The following is a 25,486-nucleotide window of genomic DNA, read 5'->3' on the forward strand; positions in this document are numbered from 1 at the left end:
TTTTGAAGAATATACAAAATCTTAACTGTTTATGTTAACCTAGTATAGAAGGGAGGTTATTTTATACTTTTTGGTATCATTTGAATATCTTTGTTTAGTACCATGTACATGTATGAACTTTTTTGTTTGTTTTAAAAGTGTGTTTTTGCTTTTGGGTTTTAAAATTCAACTTTTATTTTAGATACATTGGGTACATGTGCAGGTTTGTTACATGGGTATATTGCATCCAGGTAGTGAGTATAGTACCCAATAGGTAGTTTTTCAGCCCACATCCTCCTTTCTCCTGCTCCCCCAGTAGTCTGCATCGTCTGTTGTTCCATGTGTATGCCCATGTGTGCTCAATGTTCCCTCCCATTTATAAGCGAGAACATGTAGTATTTGTTTGCTGTTCCTGTGTTAATTTGCTCAGGACTATGGCCTCGTTGCTGTGAAGTACATGATTTCATCCTTTTTTATGTTTGTGTAGTATTCCATGGTATATATGAACTTCATTTTATTTATCCAGTTCATTATTGATGGGCATCTAGGTTGATTCCATATCTTTGATATTGTGAATAGTGCTGCATTAAACAGATGAGTGCATGTTCCTTTTTGGTATAGCGATGTATTTGCGTTTGGGTATACAATCAGTAATGGGATTGCTAGATCAAATGGTAGTTCTGTTTTAGGTTCTTTGAGAAAGCTCCAAACTGTTTTCCACAGTGGCTGAACTAATTCACATTTCCACCAACAACCTATAAGTGTTCTATTTTCTCTTCTGCCTCACCAGCATCTATTGTTTTTTGACTTTTTAGTAATAGTCATTCTGACTGATGTGAGATGGTATCTCATTGTAGTTTTGATTTGCATTTCTCTGATAATTAGTGATGGTGAGCATTTTGTTATGGTTAGCCATTTGTCTTCTTTTGAGAAGTGTCTGTTCGTGTCCTTTGCTCATTAAAAAATGTTTTAAAATGATTCTTGTTTTGAGAAAATAAAAGGAAAATTAATTCATCCTTTCACTGGTTTTAGCATAAGTGCTTAGGGCACCATTCGTTAGCACAGAGCATTGTATAGGGCTAAACTGCCACTATTTATTGATTTTTGCCAAGTTATTATTCAAAGACCATACTGTCTTTTTCATTGTTGATAACCAATCAGTAAAGAAGGTAGGTGACATTCTAAAAATCTTACCACCACATTTCTTACAGTGAATAAAGTGTTGAATGATATGTAGTATGATAGAAATGAAAGAAATTGCATTTATAGCTTTTGTTTGTTCTAGATTCCTATATTAATGCATGTTAGTGGCTAATACCTAAGTGACCGTTTAGTTATACCAGTTGGACATTTTCTAGCAAGTGTCCTCATATTTAACATGACCAGAAACATTTCCATCAACTCATTTTCTAAATTACTGGTTTTTCTCCTTGAATTCCTCGTTATAATCAAAGATGATCTAATTCACTTAGTCATCTAGGCAAAAAGCCTCAAAATTGTGTTTGACTCTTTCCACCTCTGTATTTGTTCAGTTGCCAAGTTTTGCTAACTTTTTTCTAAGCAATGTTTTGTACTTCTCTTTTTACTGTCATCGTTTAGTTCATTTTCTTTCTTTAATTATTGTTGTACTTGACTAGTTTGCTTCCTTATTCCTCTCAACTGTGTATGTTGTATCACTGCTAGATAATCCTTTAAAAATACTAGTGTTGTGATGCTATTTCATTGCTCAGAGGTCTTAATTGACTTCCCTTGTTTACTTTCAAGACAAGTATAATTCCACCTTCTCCTTATCATCCATTTGTTACTTAACACAAAAGTGTCGTGATTTATATTTTTTCAATATAGTTTTCTTTAAACTTTCTTTCAACTTGTGACCAATCTGTTTTGTTATTTTTTTTCTTCCAAATTCCATCTGTTTAGTGGGACTGTTTCCAGGGGAATGAAGTAGGTATATTTGAGAAACCTGCTTGGTTGGAGAGTAGGAATGAGGGAAAAATTATGAGAGGAAGTTAAGAGGTGGCCTGATTATGTTTGGACTTTGTGAACCATGGTAAGGAATCTGGATTTGATTTTAAGTGCAACTGAAAGGTTTGCCAGAGAGTCTAGCAATCTAATTTATGGTTTTTTTTTTTTTTTTTTTAAACTGCCTTCATGATTTGTGCAGAATGTACTATAGAGGAGCTAGAATTGAGGTAGAAAAACTAGTCAGGAGTCAGCGAATCATAATCTATGGCAGGGATGAAGAGGGAAGAAGATGGTAAATAGTCAAATTTCAGATTTTTTTTTTTTTAAAAGAGTAGTCAAGTGCAGTAGTGAGAAGGGAGGAGTGAGTTGAAACAAGGAGTTTGATGTGTAACTGACTATGAACAATCAGTTGAGAATAACTCACTACCTTTATACCACTCTAAGATTTATTTAGGTGTTAGATGCAGATGATCTTTCTGATGGATTAGATGTGAACAGCTAGGGAAAGGGAGGATTTAAGGGTGTATCCTGGGCTTTTTACCCGAATAACTGGAGAGATGGTGGTACCGTTTACTGAGATATAGAAGCCTTGAGGAAGAACAGGCTCTGTTTGTATGTGTGTGTTTTGGGGAAGTGGGAATAAGAAGAGTGTTCAAATAACTGTTTAGGTTACATTAAAGATCAGGTGCCTATTAGAGTTTCAAGTGAAGTGTTGAGTAGACAATTGGATATGTGAGTTTAGAACTCAGTGCAGCTGGACCAGAGATTGAGATTTAGGGTTCAACAACGTATAAATAGTTTTAAAAACTAGATAAAGATGAGACCACTCAGGACAGAAGCCTGGACCTTTATATGAATGCCTACTCTATGTCTGGCGCTGATTTAATTGGTAAGTAAAATTGATTGACAAAAGATTCATGCTTATATTCTAACAGAGGAAGGTAGTCAGTAAGTAATAAATGTAATAATTATGGTGTGTTAGAGGGTGTTAAGTGCTACAGAGAGAAGAAAAAATAGAGTAGGGTAAGGAACCGGGGCAGGTTGCAGTGTGTAGACCAAGCTAACCTGCCAAAAAGAAAAGTTTTAATTGATTCTATGATCTGACTCCAAAATAGAATTTAGATTTTAAAAGACAGAAAAAAACTAGATTTAAATTTTGATTTTTTAAATTTCACTATATTGAATTAAATGAGCTTCATTGCTTGTTGAGTTGGTATCAAATATGGTAGAATGAAACTGGTTCATTTTTGAAAAGAATGAAATTTTTTTCCCATAAATCTGTAAAGCTATACTAGGAACAGAAAAAGCTTTTAAGGTTATTTGATTGTAATAACAATTACAAATATCTATATTAAAAGGCTTGATAGTTCTGAAATGGATCACAGTGAAAATGAAGATTACACAATGTCTTCACCTTTGCCGGGGAAAAAAAGTGACAAACGAGACGACTCTGATCTTGTAAGGGTGAGATATTTGCATTGATTTTATAATAATATTAATAATAATTTTACTTAGTAAATAGTAATGTTTACACTGAAACCAGTTAACATGACTAGCAAATTTACATTTTCATTTTATTTTAGTGGTTTTAATCACAAACCTGAGTTTATAATTATCCTCTATGTAATTTAAGTATATAGAATCTGTGCTCCTTATGAATATGATGAGTAATCTCAATTGTTCAGGTTTTTGGTATTAGACTTGCCAGTTGCATACTCAACTGCTTGGTTTTTGTATTGTTTTGTTTTCCTCATTTGCTTGGGGTTTTGTTGTTGTTTGTGTTAACATAGGATATTTAGACTTAGCCTTAGAGAAGGGGAATGGAATGAGGATCCTTAAAGGTTCTTTCATTTAATTTATTTCTTGAGCCTTTTACTAATTAAGCTGCTATTAAAGGTAGAAAATGCTGTAGTTCTCAAGTTCTTGTTCAGTTTTTAAATCTTAATAGAAATAATAAAATGTTAACTTGTATGATAGTTGTGTTATTTTAAGACAAATTTGCTGAAGTTTTAGTATAGACACAAAATACAGTTATGTCTTCTAACACAACTCTGGACTTAACTGGGTTCGTTTTGACTTTACAGTTCAGCTTCAGATCATTTTCTTAATAACTGATTAGGCTATCAGAATCAATTTTCTTAACTGTATGTAAATTATGGATACTTAGCTGGTGAACTTTATCAGAGTAAGTGACTTAGCCCAAATGAATTGTTGCTGCTGTTTCATTGTTACGACTTTTGATTATGGTTATCATAATAATAAAAGTTAAAATGTTTGAATCTACTTGATTAATAGAGGTGAGAGGTTATCCAAAAAATAATTACTTTTGCTTTCTCTAAAATATTACCGTCCATCTTGTCTTCCACTGGTCCAACATTACACATGCCAAGAAGTTTATTTTCATGTTTCTCCAGTAACTTATTTTGACAGAGTGTTTCTTTCTATTTAGAAAGAATTATTCTTTTTTTTTTTGAGATGCAGTCTCACTTTGTCGCCCAGGCTGGAGTGCAGTGGCGCGATCTGGGCTCACTGCAACCTCCGCCTCCCGGGTTCAGGTGATTCTCTCTCCTCGGCCTCTTGGTAGCTGGGACCACAGTTGTGTGCCAGCATGCATGGCCAGTTTTTGTATTTTTAAAGGTGGGCTTTCACCATGTTGGCCAGGCTGGTCGCAAACGCCTGATGTCAGGTGATCGACCCGCCTTGGCCTCCCGAAGTGCTGGGATTACAGGCTTGAGCCACACCACCCGGCCGAGAAAGAATTATCTAAAATTTTACTGAATTCTTACTATATTTACTGTAAGTTATGATGTTTATTGGTGCTTTAAAAATTTCACATGAGCAAAATTAAGAATTGATCACTTAGTTTGAAAAGAGTCTTGTTATCTGGATTTACAGAAGAAAATCCTTGAATTGGACAAGGTATTATGTCTTCTTAGTTCTCACTTAGTGCAGAAATTCCTTTATTAGTGATGAGAGCTGGTCACCATGTTGAAAATGCTTTAAGCAGAGAGCTCATGATGTATTTCATTTGTTGGAAAAGTCAACTAGGCCACTCATACCCACACCCATAGTGTACTACACTTATACCCTTAGTGTTCCCATTCCCCAAAAGTTGGGAAACATGGTTTTTATTAATTCTTAATATTCTGTTACCCTATAAATTTTACATATACTTTTACCTTTTGGGATAGTACAGAGCAAAGTCTACTCTATTTTTCATAGAACAGTTTTGAATTTTTCAGCTCTTGAGATCTATTAGTGTGATTGCAATGGAGGCCTTTTGCTATTTGTTGTGGCATGGATAATGTGTAACGTTAGGTCCAGTTTTAGAGGTGCTAGGAGAATCTTATTAATAAGCTAGTTTTGACTGAAGTGCCCTCAGATGAGCATTATGAGACACAAATTGAATTTAAAGACCAGTGGATTATAATCAAAGAGCATGGTCTCATTTGCTTGTTAGCAGGTTCACATTGAAATTTCACAGCAAAGGAATTATTTTCCATATACGTTTGTGTTTAAATATTTAGCTTTATAAATAACATATTTTCCCTATCTTTTGCTTCTCACCTCAATTTTATACTCCTTCTATTCTTAAAACAGTGCAATGCAAAATGAAAAAGAAATGAGAAGTAGTGGTGTTTTAGGAAACTAGATTAGTATTCTCAAGAAAGTAGACATTAGGTTTCTTTTTACCACCAACCTTTTCCAAAGCATAAAGGAAATCATCTTCCTTTTTAGATCTTTGGACATCAAAAAGAATTGTAACAATTAAAATAAGAAGTGACATTTTAAATTTAGTTCTGATTTAACATTTCTTTTGCCTTCTCATCTTTGAGTAACAGTTAATTTTTAATTTGTGCACAAAACTCTAAATAAATAAAACAAACTAAATGCAGTCATGTATAGATCTTCCTGTCTCCTTAGAATATAAGGATAGCTTAATGTTACCAAATCTTTTAATATAATAATATATTAAATAAACCAAAGGGAAAACCAAAAACAAATAATTTCAGATCATGCCAAGAGGACATAAATAAAACTTAAAATCCGTTCTTGACAAATATGAACTTTTAGTAAACTAGTACCAGAAGGATGCATCTTTAATGTACTAAAAGTTTTGTCTATTTTAAATCAGTAGTCAATGCCATTCTTCCTAAAAGCAAAATACTCGACGCATTCTTTTTAAAAATCAGGAACAAAACAAGCAACCTGCTGTCACCACTGTTTTTTAGAATTGCTCTAGAATGTTTGATGAATTGTTAGTTTTGTAATCTTAGAAAAATAAAACAAGCAATTGAAAATCTATCCCTACCTATGTATACATTTTTGTTTGTAACTAACATTACTGTGATAATTTTGCTTTGTATCAGAAGTACATTTGGGGGGAAAGGGATTATTTTCTTTATCACAAGAACCACTGCAACAATAAACTTTGATTGATTGATTGACAGATTCATAGATTTAAATATAACCTTAAAAAGAAATAGGGAGTACCTACATGTAGAAAATCTCAAAACTGAGATAGGGAGGACCTACATGTAGAAAATCTCAAAACTGAGATAGGGAGGACCTATATGTAGAAAATCTCAAAACTGGAAGACTTGAAGAGAGAGAAGACAGACCATGTTCCTGTATAGGAAATAGGAATAAAAAAAGATGACAGTTTTTTCCAAGTGAATACATAATTGTAAAATTCCAGCATGATTTTGTTTCAAGTCTATGTGGAGGAATAAATAGATATAAAAGGAGGAGAAATAAAGGTAGGTTCAGCCCTACCAGACACATAATTATACTTAGTAAAATATTGTGCTTCTGTTATGATAGCCCATAAATATTCTTGTTCAAAACATACAAAATAAAGGAAGCACTACAAATCATTGATTCTGAAATGGTTGAATGTGTCTTTGGGAGTGGAGTATTCAGTTTAGAATCTCACCTCACATTCTATTCTAAAACAATATACAATAGTGTCTTAGTCAGCTCAGGCTGCCATTATAAAATACCACAGACTGGGTAGCTTAAACAACAGAAATGTATTTTCTTACAGTTCTGGAGGCTGGAAGTACAAGATCAAGGTGCCAGCAGATTTGGTTCCTGATGAGGGCTGTCTTCCTGGGCTACAGATGCCACCTTCTCCTGTGTCCTCACATGAGAGGTGTGGGGCGGGGGGAAGAAGAAAGGCACCCAAGCTCACTGGTATTTCTTCTTCTAAGGACACTAATCTCATCTTGTGGGTCCCACCTCATGACCTCATCTCAACCAAATACCTCCCAAAGGCCCTGTCTCCAAATAGGGTCACATTGGGATTAGAGCTTCAACATACAATTTTTTTTTTTTTTTTTTTTTGTGATGGGGGTCACAATTCAGTCCAAAGCAAGTAAGAAATAACACTTAAAGGCCAGGTGCAGTGATGCCTGTAATCCCAGCACTTTGGGAGGCTGAGGCAGGTGGATCACTTCAGGTTAGGAGTTTGAGACCAGCCTGGCCAGCACAGCGAAACCACATCTCTGCTAAAAATACAAAAATTAGCCGCACATGGTGGCACATGCCTCTACTCCCAGCTACTCAGGAGGCTGAGGCAGGAGAATCACTTGATCCTGGGAGGCAGAGGTTGCAGTGAGCCGAAATTGCCCCACTGCACTCCAGTCTGGGTGACAGAGCGAGTCTCCATCTCAAAAAAAAAAAAAGAAAAGAAAAGCCAGGCATGGAGGCGGACACCTGTAGTCCCAGCTACTCGGGAGGAGGCTGAGACAGAAGAATGGTGTGAACCTGGGAGGCAGAACTTGGAGTGAGCAGAGATCATGCCATCGCACTCAAACCTGGGCAACAGAGTGAGACTTTGTCTCAAAAATAAAATAATAATAATAATAAAGAAATAACACTTAAAAATAAACATAGAGGCATACACAAAAGCATAGAAGAATATAGAGAAAACCCACTAATACCCCAGTAATCAAAGTTGGCAAAGGACATAATACAAAGGATGTAATTATGCAGCTCACACGCAGGAAACTCAATTTAAAGTTAGAAAAAGTTACAGATAATTTGATAGTTTTTGTTGTTTTCTTTTCAGTGATGTTTGAAAATATAAATTGCTGCAGATTTTTGGAAATTAACTTTGTATTATAAGTGTTCATACATACAAATTATTGTTGTGTCTTTGGAGAATTTCTTCAGCCTTCACGCTGGTTCACATATAGATTCTCTGAATATAGACTAGGATTTTATTTTAAATGGGAAAGCCATTGGTTTTTTGTTGTTTCTGTTGTTAGTTAGTTATACCTAGAAAGAAGCAGTATCTGTAATTCAGAAGTGTTTCCAAAATTTATAATAAATGATGAATATGTTTACCTTTTATATTTTGCAACCTCCATTTGTAAAATAATACTTTTATGATGTTGTAAGCATGTCATATAGTTAATATTTTATGTCTTACGCACTGTGTGGTAAAATTAGAATTACTTAAATTGATTATCAAAACAGATACTTCAGTATAGTTGTCATTTAGGACCAAGTACTGAATTTATAATGCTCTTTTTAATGAGATAGCTCTTCACTAAAATTTATAATGTAATATACTGATCTTGAGAGGTTTCCTTTTAAGACACTCCAGCTTAAAAGTAAGAGTGAAAATGTACCCTTTTACCTCAGGTAAGTTTTTCAAATTAAAACTATAATAAAAGCAAATAAATACAGTTCTGGTGTATTTAAGAGCTGTGTATTTTAGGTACATGTTTAGGACAACAGTAGATAACAGATTTTTTTGTTTCTTTCCTCAAGATATGTGTACTCACAATTTCATAATCATAAATTGTGATTTTTTTTTTTTTTCCTCTAGTCTGAATTGGAGAAGCCTAGAGGCAGGAAAAAAACACCCGTCACAGAACAGGAGGAGAAATTAGGTATGGATGACTTGACTAAGTTGGTACAGGAACAGAAACCTAAAGGCAGTCAGCGAGGTCGGAAAAGAGGCCATACGGCTTCAGAATCTGATGAACAGCAGTGGCCTGAGGAAAAGAGGCTCAAAGAAGATATATTAGAAAATGAAGATGAACAGAATAGTCCACCAAAAAAGGGTAAGAGAGGCCGACCACCAAAACCTCTTGGTGGAAGTACACCAAAAGAAGAGCCAACATTGAAAACTTCTAAAAAAGGAAGCAAAAAAAAATCTGGACCTCCAGCACCAGAGGAGGAGGAGGAAGAAGAAAGACAAAGTGGAAATACAGAACAGAAGTCCAAAAGCAAACAGCACCGAGTGTCAAGGAGAGCACAGCAGAGGTAAGCATGTGTAACTCTAAACTGCATCTATTTCGTTACTATATTATAAATCATAATTTGATGCTATCCACATTTGGGTCTTCCCAAAGCAGAGCAGAATCTCCTGAATCTAGTGCAATTGAATCCACACAATCCACACCACAGAAAGGACGAGGAAGACCATCAAAAACGCCATCACCATCACAACCAAAAAAAAATGTGTAAGTTGTAAATATTAAATTTCAAACCAATTTCAAATTATTTTGAAAAAGTTCCTAAATTTGTAAACATACATATTGCTATATTTAAATTCCATGTATTTAGCCCCATTACACTAGGTAAGGTAAAATTTTTATAAACTTACCTTAGCGATTGATATCTCAATAAACTATCTTGTGCATTTTTACAGGTGTAGGCAAATCTTTATAAGTGGATACCAAATAGTATATTATTTCCTATACAGACTTTATGATATCTAAGGAAATGATAAGATATTTTTAAATAATCACCACACATTGACCAGGTTGCCTCGTCATTCCACACAACCATTTTTTTTTCAGTGTTTCTCATTAGCACCTTTTCCTTTAAATGGAAGAAAACAGGTCTTATGCTTCTGTTTTTATTCTTTGAACTTGTAGTAGGAAAGTAACAGGTACCATTTTAAAAAAATTATATCCATATAAATTATCACATGTTGGTCTCAAGTGTTTGATATCTTGGTTTTGTTTGTTTTCTAATCCAGTTCGTTTATCTACATCAACATGTATATAGTTTTAGATGTTCGCACAAACACATTTATAAGAAAGGTATAGTAACAATGTGTACCCCAAATTTTAGTGTCACAAGAGTATCAGTGCTATAATTTGTAGATTTGACAGTATTTTTTCTCCTCAGTTATGTGAGTGGAAATAAAGTAGCATGTCTTCTATTAGTCGGAAATTTAGCACACTTTTTCTGAGAGTAATCCCACCCGTACATAATTACATCAGTGGCTTGACTTTTCAGAGTTGCCAACATACTGTCGTTAAATACTCAATTATCTTAGAGATTTTCCTATTCCTGTGTATTCCACAGGAAGAGGAAAAGTTGCCTGGGTGTCTAGCCAGTACTTCATGCCATCTTCCATGTAATTTTTCTATCAGGTTAAAAGTAAAGGTAAGTACATTTTTTGTGGCAGCTTTATAAATGTGTTTGGATTCAACCAAAGGAAATCAGTATTTCTAAACAAAGGATTCTTAAGGAATCCTTTATTTAATAAAATGCACATGAATGATGTAACAAGGAAATAACAAACCTCATAATTGTAGTTTGTTTATATTTGGACATCATGAAATTCAGGGTTTAAATGATTATTGTGCTCTCCTAAAATTACACAAGTCCTATGAATGTTCTAAACCAAATAAGTATTTCTTTAAAAAAAAAATTGATACAGAAGAAGATTCTGTAGTCTATCTTGGAAGCCTATCTTCCTTTCACTGGGAAGCTCTTTCTAGAGCTAGTATAATAACATATGTTAGGATTTGTTTCTTTTCTTGTTCTGACATCAGTGAAATTGAAAAGATTGTCATTATGTTTCATGTAATTTCTATAGTTTCATTAATCCCGAAAAACCAAACCAATTTAAAAAATTGTTTGGTTTGAGCATGAGTTAAAAAAATGCACATTTTGGATTGCTTACAGAAGTGATGTTATGTTCCTAATTTTAAAAAATAAGTATTTATCAAGAGGGATCCATTTGATTAGATGGTTCTATTACATATTTTTTGATGCCTCCTGTGTTTCAGAGAGTACTAGGTGCTAGGGACACAGAACAGACATGGTTCTTGTTTTCATGGGTTCGTGGTTCTTGTCTTCTACCATCTAATGGAGTGAGGAAGCTTTTTCTTTAAAAGTAACAATGAGTTGATATCTTGAGAATAGTAGGGGTTAGACAGGTAGAGAACAGGTGGCAAGAACACTATATTTGAAGTTTCTGAAGTGAGAAAAATCTTGGCAAAATCAGAAAGCTAAAGGAAGGCAAGGGTTTGCTGAATTGTAGTTGTGGGGAGTTGGGGAGCAGAAAGAGATGAGAACGAACAGGTAGGCAAGGACCATCTACTGTTCCTTGTATACTGTGTTAAGGAAGTTTACAAAATTATTCTCAGCTCAGTGGGGAGCTCTGTAGTGGCAGTAACATCATCTGTCTTGTACTTTTAAAAGATAACTTTGTAAAGAGATAAGACAAGAGATGGGAATGGTTTGAGTTAGGTGGTAGCAATGGAGATGTGGAGAGAAGTGAATGAATTTGATATCTCTGTAAGAATCTGAAAGGCCAAAGACTGGTACACTATATTCAAAGCAGAATTCCTTTCTGCTTTGAGCAGCTTAGTAGACATAGATGCCTTTTACTGCATTAGGAAAGATGAAAGGAAAAGACTTTGGGTTATGTTTTGAATTCCTTTATCGTATGTTCTCAGTCACTTTTTTTGTTGTTACTTGGTAGACAATTTGTAAGATTCTGTGATTAAATGTTAGTTTAGGATTCAGAATATTAAAGAAATGTTCTTGTCTCATAAAGTAATTGAGGGTAAACATGGTATGACAATTGATGAAATACTTGAAGCATTTCTTCTAACGAGGTAATCTACTGAAAGATTGGAACGTTCATTGTATTTTACATGTGTTTTACTCTAGCCGTGTAGGACGCTCCAAACAAGCAGCTACTAAGGAAAATGATTCAAGTGAAGAAGTAGATGTGTTTCAGGGTAGCTCTCCTGTCAATGATGATATTCCACAGGAAGAAACAGAGGAGGAGGAAGTTTCTACAGTAAATGTATGTGTTCAAAGTTTCTTTGAGTGGTGTGGTATATAAAAACAGTTAGTAAATGTTTGGTTAGATGATTTAGTACTTGTCTAATTCTAAGTATTTATATATTTTTCTTCATTAGTTTATAGCATCGTTTCATCTGCCAGGTTGGAAAATGGAGAACATCTTTTATGGAAACCCGAAACTAAGCAAATAGGTGTAGCTTAGTGAGAATGTAAATGTCAAGTCTGAACTGAATGTATAGCATTCTAATATTGACACTTTCAGCATTTAAGTTGTACCTTACAACTCTCTGTTTGGTATTTCTATTTGGGTTTCATAATAGAAATTAGAAGTTAGTTACACATAAAATCAGCCTTTGAAATTGAAGTTTGAGCTGAATGAGAATTCATAAAGTTGGTAATACATACTTATTTTGCAAAAGTAGGGATGTGTTACTTCCTGACTTCTTTGTTTTTGTTTTTGAGACAGAGTCTCACTCTGTTGCCCAGGCTGGAGTGCAGTGGCGCACGATCTGGGCTCACTGCAACCGCCGCCTCCCAGATTCAAGCAATTCTCCTGCCTCAGCCTCCAAAGTAGTTGAGATTGAGATTACAGGCCAGTGCTACCATGCCTGCCTAATTTTTATATTTTTAGTAGAGACAGAATTTTACCATCTTGGTCAGACTGGTCTCGAACTCCTCCTGACCTCAAGTGATCTGCCTCCCTCGGCCTCCAAAGTGCTGGGATTACAGGCATGAGCTGCTGCACCCGGCACTTCTTGACTTTCAAAGTAATAAATAAGTAGCTTTACCGGTTAATACAACTCAGATATTTCTTTTATGAAAACATATAATACATTTAAGTAGAAGCTCTTCTCCCATCTTTGTTTGAGAAACCCAAGCTCTGTAATCAAGTCTCAGAATTGGTCTCTACTGTTCTGTCTTATTTAATGGAATCAGAACTCCTATCTGTACCAGGATTCGTTTTTGTGAATAAGTGAGTTAAGTACACAGGAAAATATGCTTAATTGTGGTTCAAATTAATTTGGCTTGCTTCTTAAAGGGTTTTGGGGGGACATCAAAGTAAGGAAGGCTGAAGAGTCAATAACGATTGATGTCTTCACCAGAGAAAACTACATAGTAAATTAAAACCCTTTTTTATATTCCTATTGTTAATATTGACATTTTTTGAACTAAAGTTTTATGCTTTCATTAGTGCTTACCAGTAAATGATAATATGTTTGAATTTTAGGTTATTTTACTGTATTGATAATTGTTAAGATTCAAATTCTGTAACTACTTTCCCAGAAAGATAATGTAAGTTCATAAATGTGAAATGTTTTCATTTACCACAGGAAACATAAGTAGAAAGATGATTAATCTGTTTGAGTTGTTTTTCTTGCTGTAGACATTGACTTCTGTTCATTTCTCTTTAAAATTATTAGATAGAAAAGTAAAATATTTTTTTTCTTTTGCTGTTCTGGGAAAGTCTGTGAGCATGTAAATGTTCAAATATTATAGAGGTCTAAGTATGTGATGCTGGGGCAGAAAGTAAGGATAAAAAGGTTTCAGGGAAAGGAAAGTAAAGAAAATCAGGAACAAACGAGAATAAAGATTGGTTAAAAATGATTACTGCATATCTTATGCACATATACCCATTTTAATTAAGCATCTGGTGACTTTCCTTTTAAGGTACGGCGGCGAAGTGCTAAAAGGGAACGGCGATGAACAAATGTAATTAATAACTTTCTCTGTGAAAGCTTTGGAAAATCTTTTTTTTTCTTTTGGTCAAACTTGAGGCTGAATAAAGCCTTTGATGCACAAAATGGGACTGCTGAAGAGTGGACAGTTGGACCTTACTTTGGTGACCCCATACATTTGTGGTCACATGCTCTAGCCATACGCATGATAACCTTGACTATGGAGTCTTGTGAACGTGTAATGTGCGATGGCTGTGTAGACATAAAGAAGAAACTTGTAAATATCTTTTTTCTTTTTTTAATGTTTCTGACTTCTGAAGTGCTTGTATAGCTTTTATCTGCGGCTTTAAACTGACAGTACCCAACTGTTTATTGGATCTATTGATTTGAAAAGAATTTGTTAGGATAGATCTTAAGCAGTAATCTGTCAGTGTTTGTATTTGTATTCTCTGCAATTTTACTGTGAAAAAAATTTTTTTCAACAATTGGTGTCATTTTCTTGATGTCACTATTTGTTGGAGAGTTAAATGGTCTCTTCCTCTTGTGTATCTTACCTAGTGTTTACTCCTGGGCACCCTTAATCTTCAGAGGTGCTAAATTGTTTGCCATTACTCCGGAACGATGCCTCTGATAGGAGGACAACCATGCAAATTGTGAAATAGTCCTGAAGTTCTTGGATTACTGTACACCTCAGTATTGATTGGTCCCAGAATTTTCTGGCCTTTCATGGCAATGAAAATTTTAAGAAGAAAGATTTAAAGTATTTTAATTTTAAAGAGTGTGTTATAAAATAATGTACTGAATTCTTTATCCCATTTTATCATCCTTTCAGTTTTTATTAATCTACTGTATCAATAAAATTCTGTAATTTGAATGAGTTTTTAATAGTCTAGAATGTTATTGTGTATAGATATTTCCTCTTGAACATTATGTTCAAAAAATGCAAATTACACTATAATATAAAACCTGATATATACACGTTAGAAAAATTCCAGTTCTCCATAAGTGTAAAGTTAATCAGAAAGAAAAAATTTTATTGATGCAGTGTGTCTTTATAAAGCTGTTCTTGAAAGCCAAGTGTTTTGTATTTTATAGTGAGTTGCATGTTTATGAAAAAAGTGCTGAAAATGGGATGTGCTCTTTTCTGTAAATTCATATTTAGCCATAGTATATGATAGATTGCCCCATAACATAGTTTTTCATCAAGAGTTTATTATTATACTTTATTTTGGAGCCAAAAAATTGATTCGGGGGGGTTGGGCAGGGTAGAAGTGGTGTATCCAACTATATCAGCTACTGTAGTTGTCACAGTCTTGTGAACTTTGAATGAAATTCCACTTTGTCCAGATTGGGAGAAGTGGAAATTTATTTAGATTTAGAGCAGGTCTTTTTTTTTTCTTCATTGTAATCTGCAAAATACAGAAATAAATTACTTAAGGCGGTATCCTTTGTACAGTTGTATAAACTGTATTTTGAACCAAAACATATAGGTTACTACTTAATGCTTACCTAAATTCATTTTAGTATTTTAGGTGCTCTTATGTTTTTTCATGGTTAACACCAGAGGAAAATAAAAATCATATTCTAACTTATTAAATGTATCACATTGAATAGTGGAACATTTTCATATGATACACCATTATGTTTAAGGTATATTTCCAAGATTGGTTATAATAGATGGGGCATATAATAAAGAAGCTACTATTTTGGAAAATGACATTTTACTATTTGCCAATGTATACTGCAATTGATGTGATTATTTTTCTTTTAAAGATTTGTTCGTGTTTATGAAACAGCCATTTATTTTTTAAAAGTGTTTTGAATTGTGTCTTAATCTCTCCATATTTAACTGTTCTTCATTTACAACAATACTGACACCAGTAATTATGAGAGGCTGTCATATATCAAAAGCAGCTCAGGTTGGATCAAGATACATTGGTTTTGAAATGGTTCCTTAGCTAGGTTTTCCCAAACACATAATTTCTGTTTCAGCAGTACAAAGGCATGTTTTAAAATCTATAACATAAAGAATAAGGAATAGCTTTGTATTTTTGTCATTGATTAAATTGCACCGGAAATGTTTATGGAAATATATCATTAAGAACATTTTATAAAACATACGAAAAAATGATTGTGAAGGATTTTTATTTGCATGATCATAGTTAACCAAATTTCATTGCACATTTTTGTAATGCTGTATAGCAGTTCACAAAAAAATGTTCATTGTAGATTTTGTTATGTTCAATGCCAGTGAGTCTGTAATTTTACAACCTGTCTGTTCTTTTTTTGGGTGGATTACGATGTAAATTTTTCTTTTTCTTTTCTTTTCTTTTTTTTTTGGTAGAGAAATAGGTGCAATAATCAAAGTTTTGATGTCTCGAGTCTCCAACTTAGGGGATTATCTTACGTTTAAACTTAACATTTCATGTATTAACATTTCATGTACTAACATTTATAGAGCCACATACTTTACAATAAAATTAAGTGTGTATGAAACATTAATTGCTAACAATTGTTAGCAGACTATTCAGTGATAATGTTCATTTTGAAAATATGTACTATATAACATTAAGAAAATATTTAACTCCCTGTAACACGCTCCATTATGAAAATCTTATTCCTCAGTGAGGTTATCTTGCTGCACTCTGTAGCAAATTTGTTTAATCTACATTATAATAAAATTTCTTGCTGCAGTGCAACAGGAAGCTTTTTCAGTGATCTCCACTGTATATGTAAATTACAAATGTGGCTGTAAAACTTATTCCAGGTATTAAAAGTTAAATTACTTTCTATATCTTCTTATAACTTGTAAGTTTGATTTTTAAGATTTCATTTTGTCCACTTGTAAGAATGTCAGGAATTTAAGAATTTGTTTAAATTAGGCATATCTCTGCCACCACATAGTATTATGTCACCATAATGAACAATTGATATTTAAATAGATAACCAATTTTCAGACACATTTTTGGATTTCTGTGAAGTTGAATAAACATGAAAGCTAATATGATTGTATTATTTTGTTTATGTAAATCAACATATATATTTAAATACTAAATGGAGAAAGGCACATTTGATGATTTTAATTTTGGAGCCTTTGTTTCATGAAGTGGAAACATGTCTCAGTAACTTTTCCAAACCTTTTGTTTAAACTTCTCATGCAAAATGTTGGCGGACAGAGGTTTTTTTAAGTATTATTTAAGTTAAATAATTGCGTAACTGAACAAAATAAATGTATAATATAAACTTTAAAAATAAGCACTAAATAAATAAGTTGCCAGTCGCAGTTTTATTAATTCATTTGGCACACATTTATTAAGTGCCTACTATGTGCCAGGCACTCAAAAATTTTACTCAGTTTTACGGAGGATAAAGTGTGATCAAGATAGAGTAAGTCCCTGCTTTTGTGGTATTTTCATTATGTTAGAGGTGGGTGAAAAAAAAAAAAAAAAAAAAAAAATTAATATATAATGTCAGATTGTGAACAATGCAGTGAAAAAAAGGAAAAGCAGGATAGAAAGTACTAATGATAGATGGAGAAGTTATTTTATATACTTTGAAACATACAGTTTAGGATTGTTATATGTTCATGATGAAGTGATATGGTTTATAATTTAAAATGTCACTTGGTATCTTTATGAATATTTTTAATCTACTTTGCTTGATATTAATGTGGCCATATCAGTTTTGTTTTAGCTGTTGTTTGCTTGATAAAGTTTTTCCTTTTATTTTCAACATATTTATGTTCTCATGGTTAAAATGTGTATCATGTAACCATTTTATACTTGGATTTTGTTCTTTCATCTGAGAATCGTTGTTCTTTAATAGTGTTTAAGCTCTAGTGTAGTTACTTATATAGTTGATTTAAAATCTACTATTTTGCTATTTATTTTCTTTTATGCCAGTCTCTATTTTCTCCTTTCCTACCTTCTTCTGGCTCAGTTAAAGTGCTTTTTATTATTCTATCTCTTCCATTTGCTTTTTAGTTAAACCTGGTTGTGTTATTTTAGAATTACAGTTTTTATGTTTGGCTTACTATAGTATGTGATTAATGCTTTTGCCACCATCAGAACAATGCAAAAAGTTTAAAACAATTCAACTGTATCTGCCTCTTGATCCTTTGTGCTAAAGTTGTTGTCTATTTTCAGTATAAAAATGCCACAATATCTTTGTTGAATAGTCCATGTTCTCATATTTACCCATAGATTTTCCATTTTCGCTCTTTTTTTAAGAATCATTTTGTGCTATCATGTTAGTTCATTTTTCTTTCTTTTTTTTTTTAGTTTCTTGTTTTCAGCAGTTTGACTATGGTATGCCCAGGTATGCTTTTCATTTTATTTAATTTGCTTGGGGTTTACTGACCAGTTGTATCTGCAGGTTGATATCTTTATCAGTTTTGAAACATTTTTGGCTGTTCACATATTCTTCACATATTCTACACTATTTTCTCTTTCTGACATTCCAGTTATAAATGTGTTAGACTGCTTGTATCCCATCTGCCTTTAAGTGTGTTTTCTGTTCTTTCCACTCTCTTTTTCCTCTCTGTGCTTCATTTTGTATATTTCTGTTGATCCATCTTCAGATTTCTTTTGCTATGTCTGTTCTTCCCATTAACTTTTCAATTAGTTATTAATTTCAAATACTGTATTTTTTAGGCCAGTGTGGTGGCTCGCACCTGTCATCCCAGCACTTTGGGAGGCTGAGGTGGGTGGACCAGTTGGGGTCAGGAGTTCAAGACAAGCCTGGCCAATGTGGTGAAACCCTGTCTCTACTAAAAATAAAAAATTAGCCAGGTGTGGTGGTGGGCGCCTATAATCCTAGATACTCGGGAGGCTGAGGCGGAAGAATTGCTTGGACCTGGGAGCCAGAGGTTGCAGTGAGCTGAGATCATCACACAGTGCACTGCACTCCAGCCTGGGGGACAGAGTGAGACTCTGTCTTTAAAAAAAAAAAAAAGTATTTTTCAGTTCTAGAATGTCCACTTAATAATATTTTATAGATTTCAGTTCTCTGTTGAAAGTCTCTTTTTACTCATCTTTTCCTCTTTTCTCTTAATTATATAGTCCAAATCTGTACGAATTAACTACAACAGCTCACTCCTTTGTGGATCTCATTCTTTTAACTGTTTTTTCTATTGAACATCAATCAAAATTTTCCTGGTCACATTTTTTCCTTCCTCTTATGGATCTTGTAACTTTTTTCTTGTTTGAGGACATTGAATTAAAAGTACTAAAGGATTGAAGTTGATGTGATTTTTCTCCCAAGAGATTTTCCCTTTTTTCTTTTAGGCATTATAGAGATTGATCACCTCAAGAGTTGAGCCTGGGTTGCAACTTTAGTTAGACTCAATCTGGTTGTTTCAAATGTCTTAATGGTAAGACTTGCATTATGTGACAGACTAACACAGCAAGCCTGCAGGAGATTTTGTTCAAGCTATTCCGCCCAGCTTCCCAGCAGGAATGCTATTTGACACAGGGTAATGAAAGGCGGCTTCTTTGAGAAGGTGACATCTGAGCATGGACTTCAATTAAGTGAGGCATCAAGCCTTATGAATATCTGGGAGAAGAGTATTCGAGGCAGAGGAAAGAGTAAGTACAAAAGTCCTTAGGCAAGAATGAACTTTGTGCATCAAGGATTTCAAGAAGGCTGATGTTTCTGGAGTTGAACAAAAGATGAAGGGGTAGACCTGTGATGTCTCTTGGCAATTTTGTTCAAAGGTTGATGAGAATCCATTGTAGGCTTTCAGTAGGATAGTGGCAAGGTTTCTTTGTTTTAATTTTTAAAAATGCTACTCTGGCTATTGTTGAGAATGGCTAATAGAGTGTAAGAATAGAAGCCCCCCAGTTTTATTAAATTATATCAGTAGTCTAGACAATTTGTTCATTTCACAATGAGAGTGATAGAAATTGTGAGAAGTACTTGGATTCATGAGGTATTTTGAAGTTACAGTTAGTAGCCCTTGCTGATGGATATGAAAGTGTGAGGGAGATGAATCAAAGATGACTCCTAAGCTTTGAGCTAGAGAAACTGAGTGAGTGGTGTCCTTTACCGATATGAGGGAAGCTGGGTGGGACATATTCTTCAGGATAAAATATTTGGTGTCAGGGTTCATCAGTTTCAGCATGTGATTTATTAATATTTACATACTCTTTGGGTGCTTTGGATATTTGGATTCCAGTCCTTTATGTGAATTTCTGTTTGAAGGTGGAAACAGCTTCTAAAAAAAAAAATGTAGGCATTTTACATCATCTGGCATTTCTAAAATCTGAAAGCATGTAACTATTAAGAAATTTATTATAATACCTCCAATTCAGCATTTCTGAAACTAAATGAATAACCTTTCCTTCCCAAATCTGATCGTCTTCGTATGTCTGAAAATGGAATTGGTCTCTAACTAGTAATGCAAATCTATAAATTTGCTTTAATTCCTGTCCCTTACACCTGTATCCAGACTGTCATCAAGTCCTGTTGAGTTTACCTCCTGATTATCCCTTGAGTTTTTCCACTTTTTTCCACCAATCTCCTTTAAGTTCTCATAATTTCTTTGCCTCTTTGTTGGTCTCACATTTGCTCTTGCCCCGCCTCAAATTCATTTTCATAATGTAGCCAGATTGTGAAGTACCATGATTTCATCTACCCCTCAGCAGTAGTAGCAGCAGCAGCAGCAGCAGCACAGTAGCAAATAATATAAACCTTTTATCCCTTCAATGGGATAAAATTTTAAGACACCACTGATTTTAGGATAATGTGCCCTACATTTATATACTTTTAATATAAATCGCTTTTAGGATAATGTGCCCTACAAAACTCTGCATCGTGGGTCACTCCTATTTAGCTAATTCTTCCGTCATATTTTGTGTTTTATTTCATTGATTTCTTTTTCTAATTTTTATCTTTTGCCTGTACCAATATCTAATTCACTATACCGATAAGTTTTTATATTTGTTCCAAAAAATTCTCCAAGTCTTTATTTTAAAAATGTCTTGGTCATTCCTTGGCTATTCTTGTTATTTTTGCTTATTCAGTATTGAGTCTTCCCACTGAGATAGATTTTTTTAAGGCCTTCCTTTCAATACAGTTTTTATTTTCATCTTAGGAATAGGCTTTGCACTTTTTAAAATGTTTTGTGGGTTTTATTATTATTACTTACCTTGCTATTTCCATTATTTTCTAATGGGTATAACTGCTATGCTTTTTTTTCTTCTTCTTCTTTTGAGACAGTCTTGCTCTGTGCAGTAGAGCAATCTCAGGTCACTGCAACCTCTGCCTCCCAGGCTCAAGCAATTCTTGTACGTCAGCCTCCCGAGTAGCTGGGACTACAGGCGTGTGCCACCACACCCGGCCAATTTTTTGTACTTTTAGCAGAGATGGGCTTTCACCATGTTAGCCAGGCTGGTCTCGAACTTGTGGCCTCAAGCTGATCCACCCACCTTGGCCTCCCAAAGTGCTGGGATTACAGATGTGAGCCGCTGAACCCAGCTGCTATTTTGTTTTTAGCTGCTTTGTTGAGCTCTAACAGCTTTTCAGTTAATTATCTTAGATTTGTTAGATAGATAATACAGTCTGCAAATGGTTTTGTCAGTATTATTTCATATTGTTCTGATACATATACAAAATGTCTTTCTGGTCTAATTAGCATTGGTTGGTTCCTCCAGAGCATTGGTAAATAGAAAACATTCTGCCTTTTCTAATACAGTTTCTATTTCTAATCAGGTTATTAAAAAATAAAATCTGGAATATATGTTTAATTCCATGTTTGTATGGAAGTTTATGTTTTTAAAAATATAATGAATTATATTAATATACGTCATATATAGAATAATCCTCGCTTTGGTAGGACTAACTCAGCTTGGTCATGCTACTAGATTCAGTTTGCTAACATTTTACTTAGTATTCTCATATCCGTCTGAGATTGCTTTATAATTTGTCATACTAGCATTATTCCAGTATTGATGTAAGGGGTTTTGCTAGCCTTCTGGAATGAGATGGAAAGTTGTTTGTGTGTTTCCATAAACATTTGTGTAGTGTAGGAGTTATTTGCTTCCTGAAATTTTAATAGAATTTTAAAAAGTTTTATTTGGTGCTTTCTAAAATTTTAAGTAAAAAAGTGTTTCAGACATGCAGGAAATAATACAGCAGACATTGATTATCTCATTAATAGATATTCATGATCTCATTTCCCAAGTTTAAAAGATACTAACGATGCTGTGTTTCAGTTTGCATTAACTTCTTGTGCGCACACAGATGCACACCCTACCCACTTTCTATGAGTGAGGAATAAGGTCTCAGAAACGTTTAGCAAGCTGTGTTTCTTGGGTTTGAAGGATATTCTATAATTGTGTGTGTCACAGACGCTGTGGAGTGATTGATTTGTCTCTGTCCCCTTGGTGGAGAAGATAAGCTCACTTTTAACATATAAAAAAGCTGTGCACAAGCTGCAGTCCCTTTTTTGTTTTATCCTAATAATGTGTATCATTCTCATGCATGTGTTCATCTTCATTTTACTTATGTGCATTTAAAATAGCTAGGACTATTTTGTGTTTTTAAATTTTTTTGGAAAAAAGACATCATAGTTATCATTTTGAAACCTATTTTTCACCCAACACCGTGTCTTTGAAATATAGACATGTTGACATTCGTTGGTCTCCATTTCTTCACAGTATAACATCTTTTAAAATGGGATGCTTCCTAAATCAGTGGTGTCTTAAAATTGGCAGCATTTGCTTAATGACGGAATAATGCTGTACCTTATAATTGATGTTATCTTGGATTTGATTACATTCAGTAGTTAATTCCTCATTATTACTGTAAAGCATTCTGTTGTTGGAATATATGACAGTTAATCCATTTTTCTATCACAGTTAATCATTTTTCTTACTGGTAGATAATCAGGTTGTTTGCACTTTCACTTTTATAAGCAGTTCGAAAGTAAACATCTTCCTGTCTCATGAACAATTATTCTGAATGGAAATGTTGAATTTAGTAAATATGGGCATTCTGCTTTCTAGGTATTGTCAAATCGCATTCCTAAGTAGTTATATTACTTTATGCTTCCGCCAACAATGTATAAGAGCTTCTGTTTGCTTTGCATTTTTAGTTTGTTATCAGTTTGAAACTGTTTTTATGTTGTGAGCTAAGGATCCTTCTCTTTTTCAAATGGATAGCCGTTTGCCTCAGTACCATTAGTTATTGAATAGTTTATTCTTTCTACCTGACTTACAATGCTCTATCTGCCATATACTAAATGCAGGCAGTTATAGGTTGAGATCTGTTTCTAGGCTTCCTTTTCTATTGCATTAGCTTATGTATGTAGTATATTTACTGCAGTTTTATAGTAAGGCATTTCTTTATTAATACTCTTCAAAATTGTCCTGGCTATTGTATTTTTATACTTCCACAAGCATTTTAGATCATGTTGCCAGATTCTGGGGAAAATCTTTAGGGTTTTATTAGAACTACTTTTAATTTAAAATACATATTTGGAGAAAATGGCCATCTTTATGATATTGAATCTTCTATTTATGAATATGGCTAGTTAGTTGGTCAGTCTCTTTGTATCGATCTTGCTTTTTTTTCTATCAATAAAGTTTTACAATTTTCTTCATAACACTTTTGCACATTGTAACTTTCTTTAAAAGTGCCTTTCTAATTGTTGGTGGTGGATAAAAACACTAGTTTAGTCTCCATATCATCTTACTAAAAACTGTGTGACTCCTTTGGTGCTTAGTAGATTTTTTTAGGAGCTGAAACTTTCATTGTCTATTTAGCTGCTTTTATGGTTGGTTAAGCCAGATTGTTCCTTCTACCTGGCTTAATTTTGATAATCATCTTTTCCTTGGAAATCATGCATTTCTAGGTTTGAAAATGTGTTAGGAAAAGTTTTAACATAGGCTGTTTTATTTTGTAAACCTCTGCAGCATCTCTCTATATTTTGTTTTCTTGAGTCTAAGTTTTTTGTCAACATTTTTTCCTTTGTCATTGGAATTATTAAAAACTTTCAAGAAGCAGCTTTTAGTTTTATTGATTGAGCATGTATTTCTATAATTTTGCAGTGATCTTGGTTTTCTTTTCAACTTCACTTGCACTTAGTAGTTCTTTTAGTCTCTTGGGTTGAATGCTTAGTTCACTTACATCTTCGTCTTTCTTGTTTTCTAATATATGCATTCCTCTTCTAAGTACTTCTTGATTATATCACATAGGTCTCGTTTGGTGGTGTTCCCCCTTTTGCTTGTTACTAAATAATTTGCCATGTTAGTTTTGATTATTAAGCCTAGTGTTTTTTGGTTTTTTGTTTGTTTTTGTTGTTGTTCTTTTCCTCTCAAAGGAGGAAAAAAATTTGAGGAAAGGCTTAAAGGGAGAGGCGTATTTTTTATTTTATTATACTTTTGTTATTCCAATATAGCTAAATTTATGGGCCAAGAATGTCACTTGTATAATTTTGGTTGTCTGTATTACTGATTTTTCTGTGGTTTTATGTATGCCAAAAAGAAGGCTTATTCACAGTGCCTTATATCAGTTTGTGTGTATCTGTATTTTAGATTGAGCTTGTTTATTTAGGTTATATAAATTTTTATATCTTGTTTTTGTTGTCTGTCAAACTTTCTGGTTTAGGGGAGATGGTTTTGTTAATGTCTCCCACAAAGATTGTGAATATTTCTCCTTGTATTTGTATCAGTTTTTACTTTATATATTTCAAAGTTTTGATGTGAGGAGTCCTGTGACTGATATGTATTCTTGATGCATTGTATCATGTCAGCAGTATTAAATACCTGTTTTTTTCTCTTTAATGCTTTTTGATTGAATTGTATGGTCTTAATCTTGCTGTGCTTTTTATTAGTATTTGATACTCCTTTTTATCAGCTTTACTGTGTCATTTTGTGTTCCATCTGATTAAAAAACAGCATTTAGGCCGGGCGCGGTGGCTCAAGCCTGTAATCCCAGCACTTTGGGAGGCCGAGACGGGCGGATCACGAGGTCAGGAGATCGAGACCATCCTGGCCAAAACAGTGAAACCCCGTCTCTACTAAAAAAATACAAAACCTAGCCGGGCGAGGTGGCGGGCGCCTGTAGTCCCAGCTACTCGGGAGGCTGAGGCAGGAGAATGGCGGGAACCCGGGAGGCGGAGCTTGCAGTGAGCTGAGATCCATCCACTGCACTCCAGCCTGGGTGACAGAGCAAGACTCCGTCTCAAAAAGAAAAAAAAAACAAAAACAAAAAAACAGCATTTAGCTATTTTTATTATTTATTTTTTTCCTCCATTTTCACTGTTCTTCTTCTGGAAGTCTTAGAGTTTTTGACATTTTAGAGCCAGCTGTCTTCCACATCTCAGCTTTACCTTGGCAACACTTTTTTCCAGCATGTGCTTTGGGCTATAGTTCTTTCTCAGGATATACTTTTTTCCCCAGAATTTGTCAAGATTTCTACATTTCTTTTTCTCATCATTGTGGATTTATCTACTATATGTCTGTGTTTTTATATTATCTCCCATCATTTTATGAGGGAGGGTAGTTGCCAGTAATCATTGTTCTGTCTTGATCCTGTGGTGTCCCTCCCTGATTCCAGCACTTAGGTTTTATTCTTACCTGTTTTGTTTTGGGCACAAGAGTTTCATAAACCTGTATTCAATCCATCATCTTTGAGTCTTCCTGAGCTGCTTCTTAAAAGGCTGTTATCTTACAGCGTGTCATTATGCTACTGCTGTTCATCTCATAAGTTGGAGTCACTTCGGTTCCTCAGGGTTTCTGCTAGCCACCCCAGTTGGAGAGCAGCTCATTTTTTTGGAGCTATTATTGGAGCGTGTC

The 25,486-nt window shown here is 34.1% G+C and overlaps 1 protein-coding gene across 1 annotated transcript in view; it reads left to right on the forward strand.

The window, feature by feature from the left end:
- The window catches only part of PDS5B (PDS5 cohesin associated factor B), a 127,029-nt gene extending 110,339 nt beyond the window's left edge, over window positions 1-16,690 (forward strand). The window contains 5 exon segments of the mRNA XM_017855519.1: window positions 3,303-3,408; window positions 8,783-9,222; window positions 9,312-9,422; window positions 11,875-12,013; window positions 13,681-16,690. Of these exon segments, the coding sequence (XP_017711008.1) occupies window positions 3,303-3,408; window positions 8,783-9,222; window positions 9,312-9,422; window positions 11,875-12,013; window positions 13,681-13,716 (832 nt within the window). The 3' untranslated portion in view covers window positions 13,717-16,690.
- Window positions 16,691-25,486: the final 8,796 nt, after the last annotated feature.

The sequence above is a fragment of the Rhinopithecus bieti genome, unplaced genomic scaffold, assembly GCF_001698545.2.
Source record: "Rhinopithecus bieti isolate Rb0 unplaced genomic scaffold, ASM169854v2 scaffold_41745, whole genome shotgun sequence".
Taxonomy (NCBI): domain Eukaryota; kingdom Metazoa; phylum Chordata; class Mammalia; order Primates; family Cercopithecidae; genus Rhinopithecus; species Rhinopithecus bieti.